General features: G+C 41.9%; 1 protein-coding gene across 5 annotated transcripts in view; it reads right to left on the bottom strand.

The window, feature by feature from the left end:
• Positions 1-25,933, bottom strand: part of LOC109891516 (FERM domain-containing protein 4B) — a 63,438-nt gene that overhangs the window by 20,497 nt on the left and 17,008 nt on the right. The window contains exons 1-7 of one of the 5 annotated variants that reach the window (XM_020484073.2): positions 19,426-19,834; positions 16,367-16,432; positions 16,154-16,248; positions 15,758-15,850; positions 15,205-15,289; positions 12,468-12,524; positions 12,079-12,101 (exon numbers count right to left, since the gene is read on the bottom strand). In XM_020484073.2, the coding sequence (XP_020339662.2) occupies positions 12,079-12,101; positions 12,468-12,524; positions 15,205-15,289; positions 15,758-15,850; positions 16,154-16,248; positions 16,367-16,432; positions 19,426-19,587 (581 nt within the window). In that variant the 5' untranslated portion in view covers positions 19,588-19,834. Of the gene's footprint in view, positions 1-12,078; positions 12,102-12,467; positions 12,525-15,204; positions 15,290-15,757; positions 15,851-16,153; positions 16,249-16,366; positions 16,433-19,425; positions 19,835-25,933 lie in introns of those variants that run through there. The other 4 variants (XM_031824908.1, XM_031824906.1, XM_031824905.1 and 1 more) reach the window with 4 other exon arrangements.

Below are 25,933 nucleotides of genomic sequence, written 5' to 3'. Positions count from 1 at the left end.
CCACAAACATTGAAGAACTGGAGCAGTTTGCTGCTGAAGAGTGGGCCAAAATGCCTGTAGAAAGGTGCAGCAAGCTCATTGATGGCTCCAAAAAACATTTGTAGGCAGTTACCTTGGCCTCAGGGGGCCAATCATTTTGTCCATGCCAAAAATACAATTGGTTTTGCTATGTTGAAAATTCAATGACAAGGTGGAGACCAAAAGTTGTTTTATTATTACATTTCTACTTATTTTACTAGAAATAGGGAATTATTTAAGAAAAGTGCAAGGGCGCTAATATCTTTGGCAGCAACTGTATGTGCTGGTACTTATGACTCACGAGTAGGGTTGCAAAATTCCAGGAATGTTCAATACATCCTCTAGTTTTCCAGAAATCCTGGTAGGAGGATACTGGTTTTCCTGCTTATTCAAATCAAATTCTAATTTAATTGGTAGAGTACACATTTTGCAGCTGTTATTGCGGGTGTAGCAAAATGCTTATATTCCTAGCTCCAACAGTGCAGTAATACCTAACAATACAAAACAATGCACCCAAATCCCTCAAATGTAAATAAAGGAAATAAACATAAGAACGAGCAATGTCAGAGTCCAGAATCTAAATATATGTATGTATGTATGTATGTATGTATGTATGTATGTATAGACAGTATGGACAGTATATGAACAGAAGAGGTGTGTACAGCAGTAGTTACAGTGCATTCGGAAAGTATTCAGACCCCTTGACTTTTTCCACATTGTTACGTTACAGCCTTTTTAAAAATTAATTTCACCTTTATTTAACCAGTTAGGCTTTGGGGATGACAAGTATAATATACCTGCTGGAGCGTGTGCTACAGGTGGGTGTTGCTATGGTGACCAGTGAGCTGAGAAGGCGGGGCTTTACCTAGCAAAGACTTATAGATGACCTGGAGACAGTGGGTTTTGCGAAGGATATGTAGTGAGGGCCAGCCAACGAGAGCATACAGGTTTTGGTGATAAAACGGATGGCACCGTGATGCTCTACTCAAACTGGATGTAGTCTGTTGGGGGATATTTTGTAAATGACATCGCCGAAGTCAAGAATTGGTAGGATAGTCAGTTTTACGAGGGTATGTTTTAGAGGTCGACCGATTAATCGGAATGGCCGATTAATTCGGGCCGATTTCAAGTTATCACAATCGGTAAAATGCATTTTTTGAAACAGATCATGGCCGATTACAATGCACTCCACGAGGAGACTGCGTGGCAGGCTGACTACCTGTTATGCGAGTGCAGCAAGGAGCTAACTAGCATTAAAAGTATGTTATAAAAAAATCAAACATAATCACTAGTTAACTACACATGGTTGATGATATTACTAGTTTATCTAGCTTGTCCTGCTTTGCATATAATTGATGCGGTGCCTGTTAATTTATCATTGAATCATAGCCTACTTCGCCAAACGGGTGATTTAACAAGCCCAATCGCGAAAAAAAGCACTGTCATTGTACCAATGTGTACCGAACTATAAACAATGCCCTTCTTAAACTCAATACACAAGTATATATTTTTAAACCTGCATACTTAGTTAATATTGCCTGCTAACATGAATTTCTTTTAACTAGGGAAATTGTGTCACTTCTCTTGCGTTCTGTGCAACAGAGTCAGGGTATATGCAGCAGTTTGGGCCACCTGGCTCGTTGCGAACTGTGTGAAGACTATTTCTTCCTAACAGACAGCCAACTTCGTCAAATGGGGGATAATTTAACAAAAGCGCATTTGCGAAAAAAGCACAATCGTTGCACGAATGTACCCAACCATAAACATTAATGCCCTTCTTAAAATCAATACAAAATCAAAAAAAAAATTTACCTGCATATTTAGTTCAAATAAATCCAGGTTAGCAGGCAATATTAAACTAGGGACATTGTGTCATTTCTCTTGCGTTCATTGCACGCAGAGTCAGGGTATATGCAACAGTTTGGGCCGCCTGGATCGTTGCAAACTAATTTGCCAGAATTTTACGTAATTATGACATAACATTGAAGGTTGTGCAATGTAACAGGAATATTTAGACTTATGGATGTCACCCGCTAGATAAAATACGGAATGGTTCCGTATTCACTGAAAGATTAAACTTTTTATTTTCGAAATGATAGTTTCAGGATTTGACCATATTAATGACCTAAGGCTCGTATTTCTGTGTGTTATGTTATAATTAAGTCCATGATTTGATAGAGCAGTCTGACTGAGCAGTGGTAGGCAGCAGCAGGCTCGTAAGCATTGTGCTTCAAGCATTGATCTGTTTATGACTTCAAGCCTATCAACTCCCGAGATTAGGATGGTGTAACCAATGTGAAATAGCTAGCTAGTTAGCAGGGTGCGTGTTAATAGCGTTTCAATCGGTGACGTCACTTGCTGAGACCTTGAAGTAGTTGTTCCCCTTGCTCTGCAAGGGCACGGCTTTTGTGGAGCGATGGGTAACAATGCTTTGAGGGTGGCTATTGTCAATGTGTTCCTGGTACGAGCCCAGGTAAGGTCGAGGAGAGGGACGGAAGCTATACTTTTACACCGACAACACTAAAAATGCCTATAAGAACATCCAATAGTCAAAGGTATATGAAAAAGAAATGGTATAGAGAGAAATAGTCCTATAATTCCTATAATAACTACAACCTAAAACTTCTTACCGGGGAATATTGAATATGTTTAATTATTTATTGCAAAGCAGGACAAGCTAAATTTATTTTATTGATGTATTATATTAAGTTAAAATAAGTGTTAATTCAGTATTGTTGTAATTGTCATTATTACAAATAATTAAATAAAATGTATAATACTTTTTTTTTTTTTTATCACCAAAAATAAAAGATAACATAAAAATAAAAAAACACACACACACACACACACAACACTGATTGACAATACATTTCACATGCTGTTGTGCAAATGGAATAAACAACAGGTGGAAATTATAGGCAATTAGCAAGACACCCCCAATAAAGGAGTGGTTCTGCAGGTGGTGACCAAAGACCACTTCTCAGTTCCTATGCTTCCTGGCTGATGTTTTGGTCACTTTTGAATGCTGGCGGTGCTTTCACTCTAGTGGTAGCATGAGACGGAGTCTACAACCCACACAAGTGACTCAGGTAGTGCAGCTCATCCAGGATGTAACATCAATGCGAGCTGTGGCAAGAAGGTTTGCTGTGTCTGTCAGCGTAGTGTCCAAAGCATGGAGGCGCTACCAGGAGACAGGCCAGTACATCAGGAGACGTGGAGCAGGCCGTAGGAGGGCAACAACCCAGCAGCAGGACCGCTACCTCCGCCTTTGTGCAAGGAGGAGCAGGAGGAGCACTGCCAGAGCCCTGCAAAATGACCTCCAGCAGGCCACAAATGTGCATGTGTCTGCTCAAACAGTCAGAAACAGACTCCATGAGGGTGGTATGAGGGCCCAACGTCCACAGGTGGGGGTTGTGCTTACAGCCCAACACCGTGCAGGACGTTTGGCATTTGCCAGAGAACACCAAGATTGGCAAATTCGCCACTGGCGCCCTGTGCTCTTCACAGATGAAAGCAGGTTCACACTGAGCACGTGACAGAGTCTGGAGACGCCGTCGAGAACGTTCTGCTGCCTGCAACATCCTCCAATATGACCGGTTTGGCGGTGGGTCAGTCATGGTGTGGCATTTCTTTGGGGGGCCGCACAGCCCTCCATGTGCTCGCCAGAGGTAGCCTGACTGCCATTAGGTACCGAGATGAGATCCTCAGACCCCTTGTGAGACCATATGCTGGTGCGGTTTGCCCTGGGTTCCTCCTAATGCAAGACAATGCTAGACCTCATGTGGCTGGAGTGTGTCAGCAGTTCCTGCAAGAGGAAGGCATTGATGCTATGGACTGGCCCGCCCGTTCCCCAGACCTGAATCCAATTGAGCACATCTGGGACATCATGTCTCGCTCCAGGTCTGGGAGGAGATCCCTCAGGAGACCATCCGCCACCTCATCAGGAGCATGCCCAGGCGTTGTAGGGAGGTCATACAGGCACATGGAAGCCACACACACTACTGAGCCTCATTTTGACTTGTTTTAAGGACATTACATCAAAGTTGGATCAGCCTGTAGTGTGGTTTTCCACTTTAATTTTGAGTGTGTGAGTCCAAATCCAGACCTCCATGGGTTGATAAATTTGATTTCCATTGATAATGTGATTTTGTTGTCAGCACATTCAACAATGTAAAGAAAAAAGTATATATATTTCATTCATATCTAGGATGTGTTATTTTAGTGTTCTCTTATATATATTTCTTCGGCCAAATAATCGGTATCTGCGTTGAAAAATCATAATCGGTCGACCTCTAGTATGTTTGGCGGCATGAGTGAAGGAGGCTTTGTTGCTAAATAGGAAGCTGATCCTAGATTTAATTTTGGATTGGAGATGCTTAATGTGAGTCTGGAAGGAGAGTATACAGTCTAACCAGACACCTAGGTATTTGTAGTTGTCCACATATTCTAGGTCAGAACCGTCCAGAGTAGTGATGCTAGTCGGGTGGGGGCAGCAAATCGGTTGAAGAGCATGCACTTTGTTTTACTAGCATTTAAAAGCAGTTGGAGGCCACGTAAGTAGTGTTCTAAGATGTTGAAGCTCGTTTGGAGGTTTGTTATCAGTGTCCAAAGAAGGGCCAGATGTATACAGAATGGTGTCATCTGCGTAGAGGTGGATCAGAGAATCACCAGCAGCAAGAGCAACATCATTGATATATACAGAGAAAAGAGTCTTATTCTAAAATGGATTCAGTTGTTCCCCCACCTCAATTTACACACAATAGCCCATAATGACAGAGCAAATATAATTTACATATTTTTGCTAATTTAATAAAAAGACAAATATCACATTTACATAGGTATTCAGACCCTTTACTCAGTAGTACTTTGTTGAGGCACCTTTGGCACCGATTACAGCCTTCTTGGGTTTGAGTTTCTCCCATTCTTCTCTGCAGATTCTCTCAAGCTCTGTCAGGTTGGATAGGGAGTGTTGCTGCACAGCTATTTCCAGGTTTCTACAGAGATGTTAGATCGGGTTCAAGTCTGGGCTTTGGCTGGGCCACTCAAGGACATTCAGAAACTTGTCCCGCAGCCACTCCTGTCTTGGCTGTGTGCTTATGGTCGTTTTCCTGTTGGAAGGTGAACGATCACCCCAGTCGGAGGTACGGAGTGCTCTGGAGCAGGTTTTCATCAAGGATCTCACTGCACTTTGCTCCATTCATCTTTCCCTCGATCCTGACTAGTCTCCCAGTCCCTGCCGCTGAAAAACATCCACACAGCATGATTCTGCCACCACCATGCTTTACCAGACGTGATGCTTGGAATTCAGGCCAAAGTGTCCAGATCATCTTGTTTCTCATGGTCAGAGTCCATTAGGTGCAATTTGGCAAACTCCAAGCGGGCTGTCATGTGCCTTTTACTGAGGAGTGGCTTCTGTCCACTCTACCATAAAGGCCTGATTGGTGGAGTGCTGCAGAGATGCTAGTCCTTCTGGAGGGTTCTCCCATCTCCACAGAGGAACTCTGGAGCTCTGTCATAGTGACCATCGGGATCTTGGTCACCTCCCTGTCCAAGGCCCTTCTCCCCCGATTGCTCAGTTTGGCCAGCTCTAAGAAGAGTCTTGGTGGTTCCAAACTTCTTCCATTTAAGAATGATGGAGGTCACTGTGTCCTTGGGGACCTTCAGTGCTGCAGAAATGTTTTGGCACCCTTCCCCAGATCTATGCCTCGTCATAATCCTGTCTCGGAGCTCTACAGACAATTCCTTTGACCTCAAGGCTTGATTTTTGCTCTGACATACACTGTCAACTGTGGGACCTTATATAGACAGGCGTGTGCCTTTCCAAATCATGTCCAATCAATTGAATTTCCCACAGGTGGACTCCAGTAGAGTTGTAGCAAAATCAAGGACAATCAATGGAAACGGGATGCACCGGAGCTCAATTTCAAGTCTCATAGCAAAGGGTCTGAATACTTGTAAATATTTTTTATAAAGTTGAAAAACTCTCAACCTCTTTTCGCTTGGTCATTATGGGGTATTGTGTTTAGAGTTGATGAGGAGTTTGAATAAGGCTGTAACATAACAAAATGTGGAGAAGGGGAAGGGGTCTGAATACTTTCCAAATGCACTATATATAGGATGACCCTTGACTATAACACAGTATATACACATATGAAGTGGGTAAAACAGAATGTAAACGTTCCTGACTGATTCCGGGAATCTTCCAACTGGAATTTTGGGATCATCTGGGAATTTATTTTAAGTTCCCAGAATTTTGCAACCCTACTCAAGAGTATGTGTTTGTTAATGCCATCACATATACATTGTCAACATTCCTTGAGGTTGGTGTGTGCAGTACAGGCATTGACTTCAATAATCTATTATACCAGTGCAAAGAATGAGACACAGGTTTACAATAGTTTGTCATTTTGAATACTATTTCCTCTCACTTTTGAGCACTGATTAGTATGTAGAAGTCTGGAAGTGATCTAAAAACACAGCATTAGCATGTTATCTCTCTTTACTAACTGTGCTGCATGTCACTATCAAGGTCTGTGATAGTGAACTATGAGTCACTCCAAAACACACGAGGGGGGAGCACTTGCTCTACAATTACTGATCGCCAAAGAGTGCTATTTACTTGGCAGGCCAGAGCATTGAATCCCAGAACAAAAGCCATTCACCAGTTCTGGCATGCAGTGTTAAAAAGGTACTGTACAACTCAAGAGGAGAGCTTTTCAAAAATATGACTTGGCCTCTAGGACAGGACTCAGAACGGCAGGTCTTTCATATCTTTATCATGTTCTAAACTACTGGGCCAACTTATAATACTTAAGTTTTGGTCCTTTTTTATTGAACGTATTGGATGTGTAACCTTTATTTAACTAGGCAAGTCAGTTAAGAACAAATTCTTATTTACAGTGACGGATGTACGTACTAACAAAGCAAAAAGCATGAGCTGAACTTACATTTTCAAATATCTCACTTGAGGTTTCTCCATCTTCAAAGTTAATGAAAAAAGCTAAACAATCACTAGCATGCAGAGGCCATAATGATCTAGTTATGGAACCTGCTTATTCCACACAAAGGTGAAACACTACAGAGAGAGACTCACTTGAATAATTGCTCCCAAGCTAGCTGCTTCAAGGTTCACTGGTTTCTGCTGCTATGGCAGTTCACTGCTACGGAGTTTGATGGCATACATTTTATAGGGCGCTGGGCCTGGTGTTGTCGGGTGATCTACTCTGAAGCCACATCGCCTTGTCAGCAATCTGGAATTCATTACGATGTCTTATCTTCCTGCAGCGTGGGCTGGGGGCAACTCCTCCACCCAGCCAGCCAGCGTGTAGGCTAAACACTCATATGTCAGCTATTTCAGTGGGCTGAGAGTAGTTCATTGGAAAGGAAATCCAGGGAAAGAGACTGGTGTGAAAAGAGATGTGGTCCCCATTGCTGTGAAAGTCTCAGTAAAAGCAGGCTGAATCTACACTCGAGTGAGTGAATTGACAGTGCCAGGCAGGGGTGCTGTAACTCAGGGGCTCCCAATCCCCCCCCAGGGCCAGGGCTTTTTCACATAGACACTAGCTTGATATTGTTTCATTTGAGGGACCTAGGAAAATTGTTATTTTGAGGTTCCTTTCCTGCAATTCTACATAGATTGACAAGACATATTTTAGATATTAATTATTATTAAATTACGTAAGGAAAATAAAGTCTAGACCCAAATGTTATTCCATTACCAAATATGTTATGATAATTTACATGAACCCTAAATTTACAGAAAGTGAATAGATCAATTGATAGCAACAGAGTCACACATTCTATAAGACTACGTCCCAAGCAAAGTCCAATTTATTTGACTTGTCGACTTTAGGTTGTAACGCTGCTTCCGACTGTCGTAGAGACCAACTAAATATATTTGCATGTGCACCAGTGTCGTGTCTTCCTAGGGCATTTTACCTCTTGTTTCAAGCTTAAAGCATTACGGATATATGCATCATTTTAGATCAGTATATAAACAATCGCAAATGGTAAAAAATTAAATGCAACAATACTGAACAAAAATAAATGCAACATGTTAAGTGTTGGTCCCATGAGCTGAAAAAAATAAAAAAAGATCCTAGAAATGTATACCCCTGTTAGTGAGAATTTCTCCTTTGCCAAGATAATCCACCCACCAGGTGTGGCATATCAAGAAGCTACTTAAACAGCATGGTCATTACAAATGTGCACCTTGTGCTGGGGACAATAAAAGGCCACTAAAATGTGCACTTGTCTGACACAACAATGCCACAGACGTCAAGTTGAGAGAGTGTGCAATTGGCATACTGACGGCAGGAATGTCCACCAGAGCTGTTGCCAGACAATTAAATGTTCATTTCTCTACCATTTGTTGCCTCCAACATTGTTTTACAGAATTTGGCAGTATGTCCAACCGGCTTCACAACCGCAGCACACATGTATGGCGTTGCGTGGGCAAGCAGTTTGCTGATGTCAACGTTGTGAGCAGAGTGCCCCATGGTGGCGGTGGGGTTATGGTATGGGCAGGCATAAGCTACAGACAGGCATGTTGCGTTTATATTTGTGTTCAGTGTGTGTGTGTGTATATACAGTGGGGCAAAAAAGTATTTAGTCAGCCACCAATTGTGCAAGTTCTCCCACTTAAAAAGATGAGGCCTGTAATTTGTATCATAGGTACACTTCAAAAATCCAGAAAATCACATTGTAGGGTTTTTAATGAATTTATTTGCAAATTATGTTGGAAAATAAGTATTTGGTCAATAACAAAAGTTTCTCAATAGTTTGTTATATACCCTTTGTTGGCAATGACAGAGGTCAAACATTTTCTGTAAGTCTTCACAAGGTTTTCACACACTGTTGCTGGTATTTTGGCCCATTCCTCCATGCAGATCTCCTCTAGAGCAGTGATGATTTGGGGCTGTTGCTGGGCAACACGGACTTTCAACTCCCTCCAAAGATTTTCTATGGGGTGGAGATCTGGAGACTGGCTAGGCCACTTCAGGACCTTGAAATGCTTCTTACGAAGCCACTCCGTTGCCTGGGCGGTGTGTTTGGGATCATTGTCATGCTTAAAGACACAGCCACGTTTAATCTTCAATGCCCTTGCTGATGGAAGGAGGTTTTCACTCAAAATCTCACGATACATGGCCCCATTCATTCTTTCCTTTACACGGATCAGTCGTCCTGGTCCCTTTGCAGAGAAACAGCCCCAAAGCATGATGTTTCCACCCCCATGCTTCACAGTAGGTATGGTGTTCTTTGGATGCAACTCAGCATTATTTGTCCTCCAAACACGATGAGTTGAGATTTTACCAAAAAGTTCTATTTTGGTTTCATCTGACCATATGACATTCTCCCAATCTTCTTCTGGATCATCCAAATGCTCTCTAGCAAACTTCAGACGGGCCTGGACATGTACTGGCTTAAGCAGGGGGACACATCTGGCACTGCAGGATTTGAGTCCCTGGCGGCGTAGTGTGTTACTGATGGTAGGCTGTGTTACTTTGGTCCCAGCTCTCTGCAGGTCATTCCCTAGGTCCCCCCGTGTGGTTCTGGGATTTTTGCTCACCGTTCTTATGATCATTTTGACCCCACGGGGTGAGATCTTGCGTGGAGCCCCAGATCGAGGGAGATTATCAGTGGTCTTGTATGTCTTCCATTTCCTAATAATTACTCCCACAGTTGATTTCTTCAAACCAAGCTGCTTACCTATTGCAGATTCCGTCTTCCCAGCCTGGTGCAGGTCTACAATTTTGTTTCTGGTGTCCTTTGACAGCTCTTTGGTCTTGGCCATAGTGGAGTTTGGAGTGTGACTGTTTGAGGTTGTGGACAGGTGCCTTTTATACTGATAACAAGTTCAAACAGGTGCCATTAATACAGGTAACGAGTGGCGGACAGAGGAGCCTCTTAAAGAAGAAGTTACAGGTTTGTGAGAGCCAGAAATCTTGCTTGTTTGTAGGTGACCAAATACTTATTTTACACCATAATTTGCAAATAAATTAATTAAAAATCCTACAATGTGATTTTCTGGAGAAAAAAAATATCTAATTTTGTCTGTCATAGTTGAAGTGTACCTATGATGAAAATTACAGGCCTCTCTCAGCTTTTTAAGTGAGAGAACTTGCACAATTGGTGGCTGACTAAATACTTTTTTGCCCCACTGTATATATATATATATAAAAGAAATATTCAAATCATATCAAGGAAGACCCCCACAAAATGTTGTTGCCCCACTAGGTTAGAAACCCCTGCTGTAACCTATAGACCTAATGTATTATACTAACAACATCTGACTGGGGGGGGGGGGGGGGGGGGGGGGGGGCTTTGACCACGAGAGATGACATCATAATGGTTAGTCCCTCTGACGCCTGGCAGTTTACAGTGGGCCAGTGGGGTCTGCACTCTTAAGGCTCATCCCTCTTAGAACAGGCTGTAAATTGGAAAGGGGGGTCTCCCTAACTCCTCCACATCTAATCTCAGAGCTGCAGGGCCCTTCGCAATGCCTGTCTTAAGCAGCGTATGTTATATGAGGGGATTTGCCAACCTTCCTCCTCCAAAAAGGTACAAATGAAAACCATCAGAGAGAAAAAATAATGTATTAGCCTAAGAACAACTCAGGAGAGTGTAGGCTGGGCTATATAGTTGGACAGGCTGCCATCCACAATGATTTTACAGACTTTGTTGACAGGGTCTGTTTCATTGTGCTTTCAGTCAGGACAAAGTGCAGCACATCCCCACGCCCTCAAAGGCTGAAACATTAACTCACGTAGCTGCCTGACACCTCAGGGCTAAAGAAAATCTGTAAATCACCCCTAACATACTGCAATAGAAAGCTGTGAAGGGCTTCACTGGCCAGTCTGAATAGAATACAATCACCATCAACTCTGAAGCTTGCTGGAAAAAATAAATTGGTCCTAGAGTTTTTGAGAGTACAAAGATGGGACTTTAACGTAGAAACAAACAGGCATTTTCAGCATTAAATATCACGGTGTGCATTCACACCATACAATTCCTTACAGAGCAGAACACAAAGCCTTGTGTTCAGATAATGGCCAGGGGCCTCTAGGGGACCCAAGCTGGGGAAAACGCCCCACAGGTTCAGCAATATAACCAGCTCGTCCACTCTGACAGACAGAACAATATTTACTGATTACCTCAGCCCTCTCCAACTGACAACTAAAATAACAAACCTTATCACTAGGCCAAGCCTTAAAGTGCTTAATACTGCCACAAAAACATATTAGTCCTAGTTCTATATAACATTGAAGGAGAAGATGAATGATTGCTATCTTGTGCAGCCAACAACAATCTAACCCAAGACATAGTTCAGTGTACTGAACTAGATGCAGGGAAAGGAAATGCAATAGCCAGGACACAAACTCAACAGAAAGCAATTGAGGTCAGGTTTTCCAGAGTAGAGCCTATAGCATTTGGCTACTGAGCAATGGAGATTGAAAACAATAAAACACGTCCCATTTAACATGCAATCAGAACTGAGCAGGAAAACTGCATCTAGAAGCATCCCGGTGTATGTTCTACAGATGCTTTCATCAACAGGGAATACATAAAACAGGGACCATATAAAACAGAGTTGCATGTAAAGCAAATTCCAGCTCAACACCAAAACAACAACATCAAGGAAATCATCAGCTACTAAGGGAACACCAAGATAAAACCCCAAATCTGAACCAATGTAATTAACCATTAAATGACCACTGCGACCCTCCCTGCCTGGGTTGTCCACTGAGCTTCGACCCAAAACCACAGGTCTCAAACATGTGGGTCAAACTACATAGAAGCATCGATTATGGGGTAAATAACAAATGCGTAGATTGCTTACTGTAATACGACTGTAGACTGCTTAATTAATTAAGAAACTTGAAGCTTACACAAAAACGTGTTGGAAATGCAACTGAGTGAATAGCCTGTGCAAGTTTAAGCAATTTTATTACAATTGTCTTTAACAAAAGACGCATGCAGATCATAATTCCACACACAATTGACTGTATTCTAATAATATTATTTATTTATCGATTTGAGTTGACATGAGTGAATCCTTACTTTGTGTAGTCTCCTTTGGCCTCCTGGGAAAAAAATAGCACCCTTATTAGTGGGAATGATGATACAACAAGTAGCCTGGAGGACTTCAACATCAATAGGCCTATGTCATTGCAAGTCTTGAATGTTCCTTGGGACCACGGGAACACTTTTTAATCTCACTCCGTGTTGAATAGCATTACAGCAAAACATAATTGCACGCTAAAGAACTAAAATCATAGTAAACGATTTCAATATTAAAGTAAAAACGTAACTACTACACATCTCTCAAAATAAAAGTTCCCGAAACCCTAACCTTTTTTGTAACAAGCGTGCATGCATGCAGTGTAGATTCAGTTTAGATTCAAATCGCTGATGAATGACAACTCAACAAACTACAAAAATAAATTTACCTGCAAGGCGTAAGCAGCTAATTTGAAAACGTTTTCACTCTCCACTTCGATGATCTCCTGCCGTGGGGGGGAAAAAAAGGAAATTGCAATATTATAGGGTGGAAAAACAAGTGTACCACATTCGAACAGTAGCACTTGACTTGAGGCAAATCTCATTACCAGCCGTACCTCTGCTCCACAGTTACCGACTGAACCATTGTCACTGAAAAGTGGGTGCGCGTGTTTAAGGTTGAGTCGGAATATTAGAAGAGTTTTTCATATTCTTCATCCACGCTCGAAACGAATTATTGTTACGTTTATCATAACATAGAACGAACGTGCATACAATAGTTACAAAAAGCCAGTATAATCGTAGTTCTTTATCATTTCAACCCCCTTATCAAAATGGTACATTCTGAGAGCAGGTTCACGTTCCTCCAGTGACCAGGGGGAAAAAAGTTACTCCTGCCAACGTTGGATCATTATCCACAAAATGCACGTATCCCATAACGTATTTATAGTGTGTATGATATAAAATGGATTTATGTTAAATTCAATACAGGGTTATGAATTGGCAGTGTGCGTGAAATTTTTAGGTCACTCGCTGGAGGACACGGTGGGGCTGTTAGCTTGCTAGTACCCTCTAAAGTAGAAAGGCAGACAGGCTGCTCAAGATGTAAGACTATCTCCGTGGCGTGGAGATGATCAAGGGCGCGTAAATACATGGGTAGCCTCCCAGATAGCAAAACATGTACCCCCTATCACATCTGAACTATTGGGAATGGGATCCATCGTTTCCTCTTAAGTAATTCAGCAACTGTAGGTGATAAACAAATGCAAATGGCTGTTGGCTACTCAAACACACACATGATGATCATTTCTCCTTTGCCAAGATAATCCACCTGACAGGTGTGGCATATCAATTGGCTGATTAAACAGCAGAATCATTACTCAAGTGCACCTTGTGCTGGGAACAATAAAAGGCCACTCTAAAATGTGCAGTTTTGTCACACAGCACGATGCTGCACATGTCTCAGGTTGAGGGAGCGTGCATTTGGCATGCTGACTGCAGGAATATTTAGCTGTTGCCAAATAATTGAATGTTCATTTCTCTACCATCAGCCGCCTCCAACATATTTTTAAAGAATTTGTCAGTACGTCCAACCGGCCTCACAACCGCAGACCACGTGTAACCACCACAGCCCAGGAACTCCACATCTGGTTTATTAACCTTCGGGATCGTCTGAGACCAGCCACCCGGACAGCTGATGAAATTGAGGTGTATTTCTGTCTGTAGTAAAGCCCTTTTGTGGGGAAGAACTAATTCTGATTGGCTGGGCCAGGCTCCCGAGGGTGTGTGCCTTTGCCCTCCCAGGCCACCCCAAGGCTGCACCCCAGTCATGTGAAATCAATAGATTAGGGCTTAATGGATTTATTTCAATTGACTGATTTCCTTACATGAAATATAACTCAGTGAAATTGTTGCTTTAAAATGTTCGTTCAGTATAATTCTGTTATGGTTCAAGTCCAACGAAATGTTTACCTTCTCAACAATGCAACAACAATAAGAAAACAAAAGATACGAATACGAACATAAAGTAAATGGCAGTAGAATTGACTAATACATTTTAGCATATGTATAATACAGGAGGAGATAATGCAATAGACAGTACGAGTGCTATTGATGATCATTACTCAATGCATCTGCCAAAATCAAATTGCAATAATAAAAAAAAAGCAATTGATGGTCAAAGGTCAGCTTTCCAATGTCAAGACTAATAAGGGAATTCAACAGTGGGTGCAGCACTCAACCCTTTACAATCACTGGTAGATAAACACTACTTTATTTTACAATTCTCACATGTGTGTGTGTGACCATGTGATGTATGTGTGTCTGTATGTGTACATTATGAAATGTTAGACCTGTTCCTCCAGCTGCATTATCCAATGATTTCCTCCTCTTGGTTATCTAATAGTTTTACAGCAACACAGCTTAGAAATTGATTTATTCTAGTCTGGCTGAGCTGTGTGTGGCATGGGAAATATGCACAGGCCTCAGAGAGAAGAGGCAGTGAATCAGGATATTGTTCTTTTTCATGTTTGTACAGTGCAGTGTTTCCAAATAGAAAGCCCTAAGTCAAATGATATTTTGAAGGATTAGGGAACTATTTGGTACTCTTGGAGAAAGCCTGAAAGCCATCATTGTGTTGAAGAATTTTGCATTAGAGTAGCCTACATAAAACAAAAGCAGGGAAGTCTCTGTGAAGTCAGCAAGTCAAGTGAAGAACTCAAGTAACTCTGTAGAAGAACTACTATAAAGACTGTTTTTGAACGAGCTTTAAATAATTGATAGTAATGAGAGTGGAGAGTGTCCAGTCAAACAGCTAGTCCTTACTGTCTTCTGAAAATAATGTGTAGACATAAGAATTCTCTGGCCACCTACTGTGTTTCTGGCCCACATGCTTGTTGTTTTAAGATATTGATGTCTGGAGCCAACTTTCAGTTCCAGCAGCCAGTCATCCTATCAACTAGAATTTTGTTTTGGCTTGTAATTACATTTGTGGGATTATATTTTCACTTCTCAAATGATCACAGGTCATACAATTGGTTTATGTCTGAGCATGCAGTGGAACAGGGTAAGCACAATATGTGCATTGGCATGGAAATTGAAGGACAGGCTATGGAGGGCTGACTCGTGGTAAGCTCAATAACATCATATTGAGTGACAAATGTAAGAAAAGTAGCTACATCCACTTACATTAAAGACTGACGATTTGGCATTTAGGAAAAACAGCTCTACTGTTGTATTCTCTTTCAAGAATGTTATCTTCTCAATATAAAACCTGCAAAACACAAATAGACATGATGTAATTAAATGAAGTGCTTGAATTAGGTGGAAGGGTAATGCTCTTGGTTGCCTACCCCAATTTCAGAAGTCGTTCATATGGCAGAATATTACATTAGCACCATCTACTGGACATGACTAGCTACATGTGGTCAGGGTTACAAGTACCTCCTATCAACACTGGGGGAATGAACAATGTCGTAGCTCTGAGCCTGGGCAACATTTATAGATACCTACTTTTTCTTCCTCAATGGATTTTCAAATAAACCACATATAGCCTAATTTGCAAAGAGGAAGGGTAAGTCAATGGATTTAAGAGCATGTAAGACACACTGTCAAAGCCTCAGCCTGATGATAGAGGTGGTACACTATAGGGTAGCTGGCTGGTACAGTACGGTGGTCCATACTGTAGGCTACCAGCTGAGAGAGAGAGAAAGCGAGAGAGAGAGAGAGAGAGATCCCTCACCTGACCAGGAATTTGAGCTCCATTGGACCAGTCTTTTTAGTGAAGTCATGATCCAGGACCCTGCGATCCAGCTGGAGCCAGTTACTCTGACCACTTGGGAAGGATACAAGCAGATTTATAGGGTTATAGGCAGAATACGTGATCATCAACACGACTACTCTGTTAGAACTCATGTTACTTACAAGAGATGCTATCTATTTAACTGTGCGGTCAACTGCTAGACTAATACAAAGTTCTCTCTTAAGTTGCATCATTTCAACTTGTGTCATGGAGATGCAATCAGCAGCATGGGAAAAAAGCTAGACTGGTTTGCACCCATGTACACTATTTTATATCTGACACCAACATATTGGACATATGTCAGTGAACTAGAATGTAGCTAGGAATTGTACATACGTGTCATCGATGAAGAATAGCCCAAAATACTCCTTCTCCTTCAGGTTAAAGTGTGAGGACACCAAATCTAACAGATCCCGGGACAAGAGCTTTGGCTAGGAAAATGAAACCAGGTAGAGTACAAATGAACACAAACGCATGAGGTTTCCACACTAGAGAATAACGACAATTCAAAGCACAGAGGTTGAGTTTGTGTAGAGGGTGCGTACCTACCTGGACCAGCAGCTCCAGCTTCCTGTCGTCCAGGAGGTGCACCTGGCATATCCGGCCCTCCGTCATCTGTGGGAAGGGAACAGACATGATAAGATCCCCAGACAACATGGCGACACTTTCACGACACCCAGCACAGCGGCTACTACACCCTCACTCTAGCACCACCATCTAATTCCTGGTGTCTCCATGCACTGCTGAGACCCAACCGGCGGCACGGCAGCTGTACACCCTACATCCATGACCTTCCTCTGCACCACTCTCATTAACATGAACCAAATCTAATGATCCAAGCCTTTCCTCCCATGTAAGACTAGAAAATGAATCATCTACGGTATAGCTGTTGAATAGATGAATGGATTCCTTTTCCATTGTCCAAATGGATGTTAGTGTTCGGGTGCTGTCGGCACATTTTACAGGTGTGTGTGTGTGTGTGCTTGCCGTATATTATTCCATGTCCTTGGGTGAGATGAGTGTGTGGCGGTGTTTGGCGTGAACGGCACGTAGTGGGGATTCAAACTACGGTTGGTGATATTGTTGGTGATATTTTAAGACCCATAATGTGCTTTCCTTATTCTGTTACTTCTGAGAGTGTGTAGAGGATTAAGGACATTTGTTTCCAACACAGTTGTAAGAAACAAGAAACACTGAATGATCAGGTAAACCTGAGAGACAAACAAAGAATGGCCATGTAAGAGGTCTGCGAAAGTTGCAGGGAACCCAGGGAAAGATGCTGCACAGGATTCGTGTCAATGTTGACTCTCAAGGCTGCCTGACACTCAGGAATGTGGCAAAGACGACAACATTTTTTTCTGTGACCCGTTGGAGTGAAAAACATGTGGCTCCCAACTGGCTTGGCTGGCCTGGCCTCTGTGGTGGAAAGTGACTGTCACGTTAGGGACCAGTGACCACAGGGTGGGAATAGACATTCTGGGCTGATGTTAACTACAGTCTACCAGAACATATTGTTCCCTTCACCACAACAGAGCTGATTTTAAACTGTTATACAGGCTAAGTTTTTGCTTTGGTTTTTGAATACATAAAACCTCATTGAAATATACTCACTTGTGAACATGTCTGGACCAAGCGTTTTAATTACTGTCACGCAAACACAAAATTATGTAAACTCCCCTTTTTCTAAACTCAAAGTGTAGTTTTTAGGCATTTCAAAAACAAAGTTGAATCATTATATCCCTTGAGATGTCAAGCCCTTTCCGATTGGTTCAATAGCCCACCTATACAGCAAAGAACAAAAACACAATCATGGATTACTGGATGACGATCAAATTCTTAGAGTTGTTGTAACACAGAAGAAACTGTAGGGCCGGTCTGCATAGAACATTGTGTGCTTTCTGTGTAATCCATCTTAATATAGAGAATTATTGTAGCTGTTAATTACACAAGCTCCATTGTCTGTGCAGGGATTAGTCACTATAGTAACCCTTTAAGGGATTATGCGGTTGTCCAGTGCATGATCCACACCACATTATATTTATCAATGTTGCATTGTTACGGACAAATGACATCAAAACATAAAAACAAAGAGGCCAGTGTCTTCATGGTCTAAAATGTGTTAGTCTTCTAACATTGTTTAACGGGATAAAGTGTAATAACAGTAGTACTCATTTAATTACGCCCCCTGATTTTCTGCTCCTCGCTTGTGCCCTTCTCTTGCCCCCTAAAGCCCCGTCTACCTACCCTCACACCACCACCTATTTTAAATTTGCCTTAGCAACTACTGAGCTACTGCTCAGTCTGAACCCTATCTCCAAAGAATTACGCTACAGCTCACTGCACAACCAATTTCAGAAAGACAGAGAGACTCATAAAACATTTAAACAGACGCCTAAAATACCCTTAGACTATAAAGATGTACAATGTGCTGTGGATCGACAATGTTTTTTTCACTCATTTATTTTTTCCTAGTAGCATGGCAGTAAAATAAGAATTGTTGGAGACTATCTATCCTAACAATTTTTTTACTTTAAGTAACTAAGTTTTAAGAATCACTAAGGATGGACCCCCCCCCCCCCTCCCCCTCCTCCCCCCACACCCTCCCCACGCTTGCAGAAGGCTAGAGGCCATGGCTTTAGAGAGGTTGACCCGCAGGATTAAAGGAAGGTCATGTGATGTGTAATAACCATGACACAGAGGTCATCCCCTTGACAGCCTGTCATTGGGGTGGGGAGTTCCAGCCATGGCCTCTTCACACGACCTCCAGACACTGACCTACATGGGCTTAGCTCCAGCCCTGCAGCGTTAGCCCCCGCCTGTAATTCACTGCAATAAGCCCCACATATTCTCACTCATTACCATCTCCTGTCACCATCAATCTTCACTGATAATGATCTACAAATATGAATTATGCCATTTGGTTTAGTAATACTTCATGAAGGCCAACTTTTCCTAATTTGACATATCTGAATTATTGACATTTTTGAACATTTTCAAGATTTGACAGACATGTACGTAGAGTTATAGAGGATGTGTCATGTGTGCACACACAAGATCCCATTCAGGTGCTCCAGCAAAAAAACAGCATTTCAAAGTGCTTCGCTTCTATCTGGGAGATCAAAAGACTGGCCATGCTGCTTCCTGATGACTTCCACATGTGCCATGAGACCCCTGTAAACCAGTCTCTGGGACTCAGTCCTCACAGGTACAAACTGCAAACTTTCACCCAATAGACACCATGAACTGGACACTAACCAGTCCAAGGCAATCTATCAAAAACAGCATATCATTCTGAAAGTGAAATTGAAATGTAGTTCTTCCCCTTTGGACATACTCCGTTATCGCCACAACGTGATGGTTATTCTATAGACCCCAGACAACTCCTGACAGATATGCCCAATTACAGAAAGCAAGATATCAACAAGACAAGTCAAATTAGAATAGAGCAGACATGATCTTGCTCCAGGCACCAGTACCTCCCAGTTAGCAGCTGGCACCGTAACTGTCAACAGAGCAGTCAATAAAAGCCACATTGATTTGAGCAGCATGTACAGTACAACATTTCCCCTGGAGTAAAGGGATTGATTAGTAATGCAGTTTCAGCGTACCTGATAGAAGTCCCCGAGCTGCCACCATGTCTGTAGGAAGCGGCGGGCTGGCATGAGCCCCTGAGAGGACCACCTTCTGAGGGTCTGCTCCGCCAAGTTCCAAACAACCTGGCTGCTTGAGGCCAGCAGCTCCTCCACTCTAGACATGAAGCTCACAGCCATAGCTGCCCCGTCACCACTCACTCACTCACTCACTCACTCACAGAGATCAAGGTTCCCGGTGCCCAGCACAGCCTTTCTCTACTGATCCTAGTTTGTAGAACGTCTGTGATGCTTGAGAGATTCCTGGCCCAAGAGAATGTACGCTGCTGCGTTGAACACCGACTTCACTCTGTGTCTAGATGCTGTTGTGAATGTCAATACCCTGGAGGAACGTCAGTAGTAGTCTACTACTACACACACGATTTACTATGTCTCCCTGCTGATGTAATCTGTGTGAGTCACAGCTCTGGGCTAGAGAGGCTGGAGTTGTAGAGCTGGAGTGGTGTGTCCCAGCCTCCCGCTATGGGTCCTGGTCCAAGACATAGCCTCACACTCACAGGACGAAGAGGAGAGGGAGGGCAGGACAAAGCCACAGAGAACCAGCCTAAAGAAGCTTGGTCTGCTTACCACATAAACACACTTTACACACACATACTGCACACACACACACAGACTGACGGACAGCTCAATGCCTCCATCTCTGCCTCATAAACATTCTATTTTCTTTGACTAGCAGGATCGTTTTTTTTCTTGAGGTTTCCTACTGTGTTGTTAACTTAGATTGGGAATCTCTGATGCCCAGTCTTTAGGCACACAGTGTACTGTAGTTGTTCACTTATTATCAGGGATATTAAATTAATATCTCATATCACATTAGATATTGTTATAGATTTGAGTGATTCAGGATGGTTTCTGAAGGTCATACATTTTCTCTGTAAAGTACTCCGGGTGCAGTTTCCTGAAGAGAGCAGCTGTCTCCGCCCATCATATTCCACAGGAAGACTCAAAATAACCTGTGTGATTTGGACCAGCAGAGGCAGTACAACAGAAACACTATTACTAAAACTGTCTTCCTTTGGAAAATGTCAAATGTTGGAAATTGACAATAAACCGAATGTAATGGCTATAGCTTAGGAAAAGTGGTTTCCATAGATTTGCTTTTCATTTCAAACATTGACAATTGACATACTGTGGGGAAAAAAATACTAATTATTTAATTTAATTTAGAATAAGCATTTTTACATTCCTTTTAGCAAAGAAGGATCTTCAAGGATCTCCCAAAGAAGCACACACCATTCTGACAGAAACTGAAGAAAACAAGTGAAAAGAGAGAAAAATGTGCTCTCGGCTATAGTCCCAATTATATAAGTCTATAGTTCAGTCGGAAGATGTGTCTCATCTGGAAACAATATCCTGCTGTTTATTTGAGAGATCCGAGTCTCCTAGAACACAAATGATTCTGCAGTCAAAACGTACAACAGGACATGTTGCAAAGCCCTCTGAACAACATCCCAGTGATCATCCGAAACAAAGTTGAGTGAATACTCATAACAGTCCTGATTACTGTTGGGGTAAAAATCAATGCTAAACCATTGGCTACATCATAAAAATGGGCTAATCAAATGTTCCCAAGCAGCACTGTCCACAGAACATTAGCAGCTGAAGGATTGTGACTAGCATGATGACGTCGCAGTTTCAGAAGTGTAAACGGTCATCTGTCGAAAATCTCTCTCTCTCATCATCTGTGACATCTGCCCATTGTTCTGACTGGAAGGACATGGATGATTCTTTAAATCTTATAGTTATAGTATAGTTTTCTAGTGCGGTGAAGACAAATACTTATTGAACTAAACAAATCACACACGCAAAAACATTAACCATTTTGTAATAATGCATCTACTAGAGATAAAAGCACAGTGTATGGCACTGCAGTGTAGCTTTAACATCTAGCTCCATTATGAAAATACCTTCAGGAGGAATTTAATTATTCCATCTCAACGACAAAATTACAAAAAAAAACTTTCTGGTTAATATTTCAAATTGTATATTCAAAACATGGGTTTGATAAAAAAGAGTGGCCTGAGTTCGCTAGATAAAGCAAGAACATACAATGTAAAACCAGTGCAGGACCTATAGATGACATACTACTTTAAACAGAGTAAAGTGTCATTCCGTCTAACTGTATCTACTATCCCATACTATCCAGAGACTTGGACCAGGCAATATCCAGATGATTCCCTCCACAGTGAGAGGGGAAAGGTCTGTTTGCTCCTAGAAAACATATGGCTGTGCAGGGGCTGTCTTCCATAGAGAGACAAAATAACAGCCAAGCCAAAGGCCAAAACACACACACACAATGCCTGCAGGTGCCTGCTATTCACAGCTGATGTCCATGTGTGATTTTTATCCAGTCGGCAGCTTTGCGGTAGAGGTAGGGGTGAGACCAAAACAAGAAACTGTCTGTGAATTCAGAGGAAAGTAAGAACCGTATACCTCTCATTGGGAGTAACCACTCTTTATCCATTCCTAAAATCATCCATGCCCATGTCTTAAGAGGAGATTCTATTCAGCTCTATAAATGGATGCCTCAGTCCAGTTTGACATTTCCCCCTCACACTAGACTCGCTTTGCCAATCTTATAGTGCACTGTAAGGGAATGAGACCACCCCCCCCCCCCCCCACACAAAATCCACATTTTCAGTTCATCTGGGCCTTTTGAAGAATGGTGGTGGTGATACAACGCAGAGGAGCCGTGTGATCTGCCACACTGATCTGGGAAACCTTACATATTTCCCTATAGTCCCTGATGAAAGAAAGTATGGATCTATCTTTTCCTCTCGCACTGTGAGTGGACAGCTCCAGCTGTCCCTCTCACGCTCATTCACCCATATGTCTCCATAATGACAGATCCACTGGAGAGGCTGGTACCACTGATGGCAGCATGACCTCACACTCTGGCCCGCTCTTCACTGAGGTCACTCTCATAAACACATCACTGACAAGCCCCCTCCAAGTCATAAATGCTCCACAGAGGAATCAATTTATTTCAGTGCTAATTATTGTCCTCATGACTTCAAGAGTGTGCTTTACAACCAATTGTGTTTTTTCTCTTCTAACAACCAGAATACAATATATTGTTGTTTGGAGAATCAGGGAACTGCTGCCTTGTTGAACATACTGCAGTTTCCAGAAATCACCAGTAGGCGGAGTAACATCACACTACTAGACTAGACTCCACTACTGAATAAGTGTAAGGCAGTTGTCTACATTTGTCCTTTTGTTCTAGCCCACAGTGTTAGTGCTGGGCTGAAACAAAAGCCTGCACATCCTGTTGCGCTCCAGAACAGGCGTTGGAGATCCCTGATATAGTGTAGCCTTTTACACCCACACCTGTATACGGGTTGAAAATAGCACTGATAAATGCCTAAATTGGAATACAGTAGCTATACAGTAACATACTTAACATGACGGCAGACCTCAGGCTCTTGATTTTATTCATTTATTGCCACCGGGGCCTGCCGGTGTAACTGCTAAACAGCTTGCTGACTTTAAACTGTACTGCATGATTGTAGCAGGTTAACTAATGTGTTAGTTGTAGTAGCTATGTTGACTATGACATTAGCTAATATGGTAACAACGATTTAGGCTGTGTGTAGTAGTTGTGATATGAATGTTTGGCTCTGAAAGGTTTTTTCGCCTGGTCACAGACAGCTGATGTGTTGTGCACTGTAGTGCACAAGCGAAGGGAAAAGGTTAGAGGAAGGGAGCATGTAGATGTGAGAAGGAATTATATAATGAGCAAAGGGATGATGCTGCTTGTATGTGGCTGCTATGAAAGTGAATCGTGTTTGCGTGTGATCAGGGACGTATTAATTCTGCCGATTGTGTTGAAAAACGTTTCTTAAAACGGAAGCAAACAAAACGAAACGGGAATCAACATACATGAATTTGTCCAATAGAAACTCTTGTTTGCAACGGTTGGACTAATGATTACACCCTAGGTCAGCTAGATGCAGACAAGAGTGTGCAAGGCGTTACTGAATGTGTCACTGTCACCTTGATTACTCCAATTTCTCTCTCGACCTTTGCACCTACATTGTAAACTTTAATTAAAAAGCTAGGTTGTAGCAACCTCATGATGGGTACAGGGAAAATTGGAGCATAATGTAGTAGCCTAAACCTATGGATGTTACATTGAGCTGGGTGGAATATGAATAACAGTCAATCGATATGCTGTAATAGAAATAAGGCTCATAGATTTATTTTTCTTAAAACGGCACCGACCCCCACTGGATAAGATAGTGTCAAAAAAATGAATTTGAACAATTTATCTGTACCATATGTTTGTTAGCTAGCTAGCCAGACAGTTTTAGAGGAATGATTTGATACATTTTTCAAATTCACTGCCAATATTCCATTAAAACAATGCAGACAAGAAAACAACTTTCCAATAAAAACAAATATATATACACACACATACAGCCTTCGGAAAGTATTCAGAGCCCTTTACTTTTTCCATATTGTTATAATATATATATATATATATATAAATTGATTAAATAAAACCATTTCATCAGCAATCTACACACAATACCCCCCCATAATGACAAAGCAAAAACAGGATTTTAGAAATGTTTGCAAATGTATTAAAAACAAAAAACAAAAATACCTTATTTACATACAGTACCAGTCAAAAGTTTGGACACACCTACTCATTCAAGGGTTTTTCTTTATTTTTACTATTGTATACATTGTAGAATAACAGAGAAGACATCAACACTATGAAAAAAAAACACATGGAATCATGTAGTAACCAAAAAAAGTGTTCAATCAAAATCTACTTTAGATTTTAGATTCTTCAAAGTAGCCACCCTTTGCCTTGATGACAGCTTAGCACACTCTTGGCATTTTCTCAACCAGCTTCATGAGGTAGTCACCTGGAATGCATTTCAATTAAGAGGTGTGCCTTGTTAAAAGTTCCTTTTCTTTCCTTGTTAATATGTTTGAGCCAATCAGTTGTGTTGTGACAAGATAGGGGTGGTATACAGAAGATAGCCCTATTTGGTAAAATACCAAGTCCATATTATGGCAAGAACAGCCCAAATAAGCAAAGTGAAATGACAGTCCATCATTACTTTAAGACACGAAGGTCAGTCAACTCGGGACATTTCAAGAACTTTGAAATTGTCTTCAAGTGCAGTCGCAAGAACCACCAAGCTCTATGATGAATATATAATTTATTTGTTTAACACTTTCTTGGTTACTGCATGATTCCATATGTGTTATTTCATAGTTTAAATGTCTTCACTATTATTCTACAATGTAGAAAATAGTAAAAAATAAAGAAAAACTTTTGAATGAGTAGGTGTACAAACTTTGGACTGGTACTGTAACTATTTAGACCCTTTGCTATGAGACTCAAAATTGAGCTCAGATGCATCATGTTTCCATTGATCATCCTTGAGCTGTTTCTACAACTTGATTGGAGTCCACCGGTTGTAAATTCAGTTGATTGGACATGATTTGTGAAGGCACACACCTGTCTATATAAAGTTCCCACAGTTAACAGTGCATGTCAGGGCAAAAACCAAGCCATGAGGTCGAAGGAATTGTCTGTAGAGCTCCAAGACAGGATTGTGTCGAGGCACAGATCTGGGGAAGGGTACCAAAACATTTCTGCAGCATTGAAGGTCCCCAAGAACACAGTGGCCTCCATCATTCTTAAATGGAAGAAGTTTGGAACCACCAAGACTCTTCCTAGAGCTGGCCGCCCAGCCAAACTGAGCAATCGGGAGAGAAGGGCCTTGGTCAGGGAGGTGACCAAGAACCCGATGGCCACTCTGACATAGCTCTAGAGTTCCTCGGTGGAGATGGGAGAAGCTTCCAGAAGGACAACCATCTCTGCAGCACTCCTCCAATCAGGCCTTTATGGTAGAGTTGCCAGACGGTAGCCATTCTCAGTAAAAAGGCACATGACAGGCCACTTGGAGTTTGCCAAATTGCACCTAAAGACTCTCAGACCATGAGAAACAAGATTCTCTGATCTGATGAAACCAAGAAAGAACTCTTTGGCCTGAATGCCAAGAGTCACGTTGGGAGGAAACCTGGCACCATCCCTACATTGAAGCATGGTGGTGGCAGCATCATGCTGTGGGGATGTTTTTCATCAGCAGGGACTGGGAGACGAGTCAGGATCGAATCAAAGATAAAACGGAGCAAAGTACAGAGATACTTTCCAAAGGCACTGTGTATGTACAGTGGGGAGAACAAGTATTTGATACACTGCCGATTTTGCAGATTTTCCCACTTACAAACTTTTCCCACTTGTAAAATCTGGATTATTGCTCTACTGCCTTTAATTCCAATTAGACTGGTTTGGATTTCTCCCTGACCAATATGGCTGCCATTTTCACCCCATTCTGGAACTTTGAGGGTTGATGACACAGCTCCTCTAGTAATTTAATAGGATCTCTATGGTACTAAGTAGCAGCAACAAACCCAAACCAACCCATGGCATTAGCAAAAC

Source organism: Oncorhynchus kisutch, linkage group LG5 (genome assembly GCF_002021735.2).
Source record: "Oncorhynchus kisutch isolate 150728-3 linkage group LG5, Okis_V2, whole genome shotgun sequence".
Taxonomy (NCBI): domain Eukaryota; kingdom Metazoa; phylum Chordata; class Actinopteri; order Salmoniformes; family Salmonidae; genus Oncorhynchus; species Oncorhynchus kisutch.
Note: the sequence above shows the minus strand (reverse complement) of the source record. Positions and strands in the feature narration are given on the sequence as shown.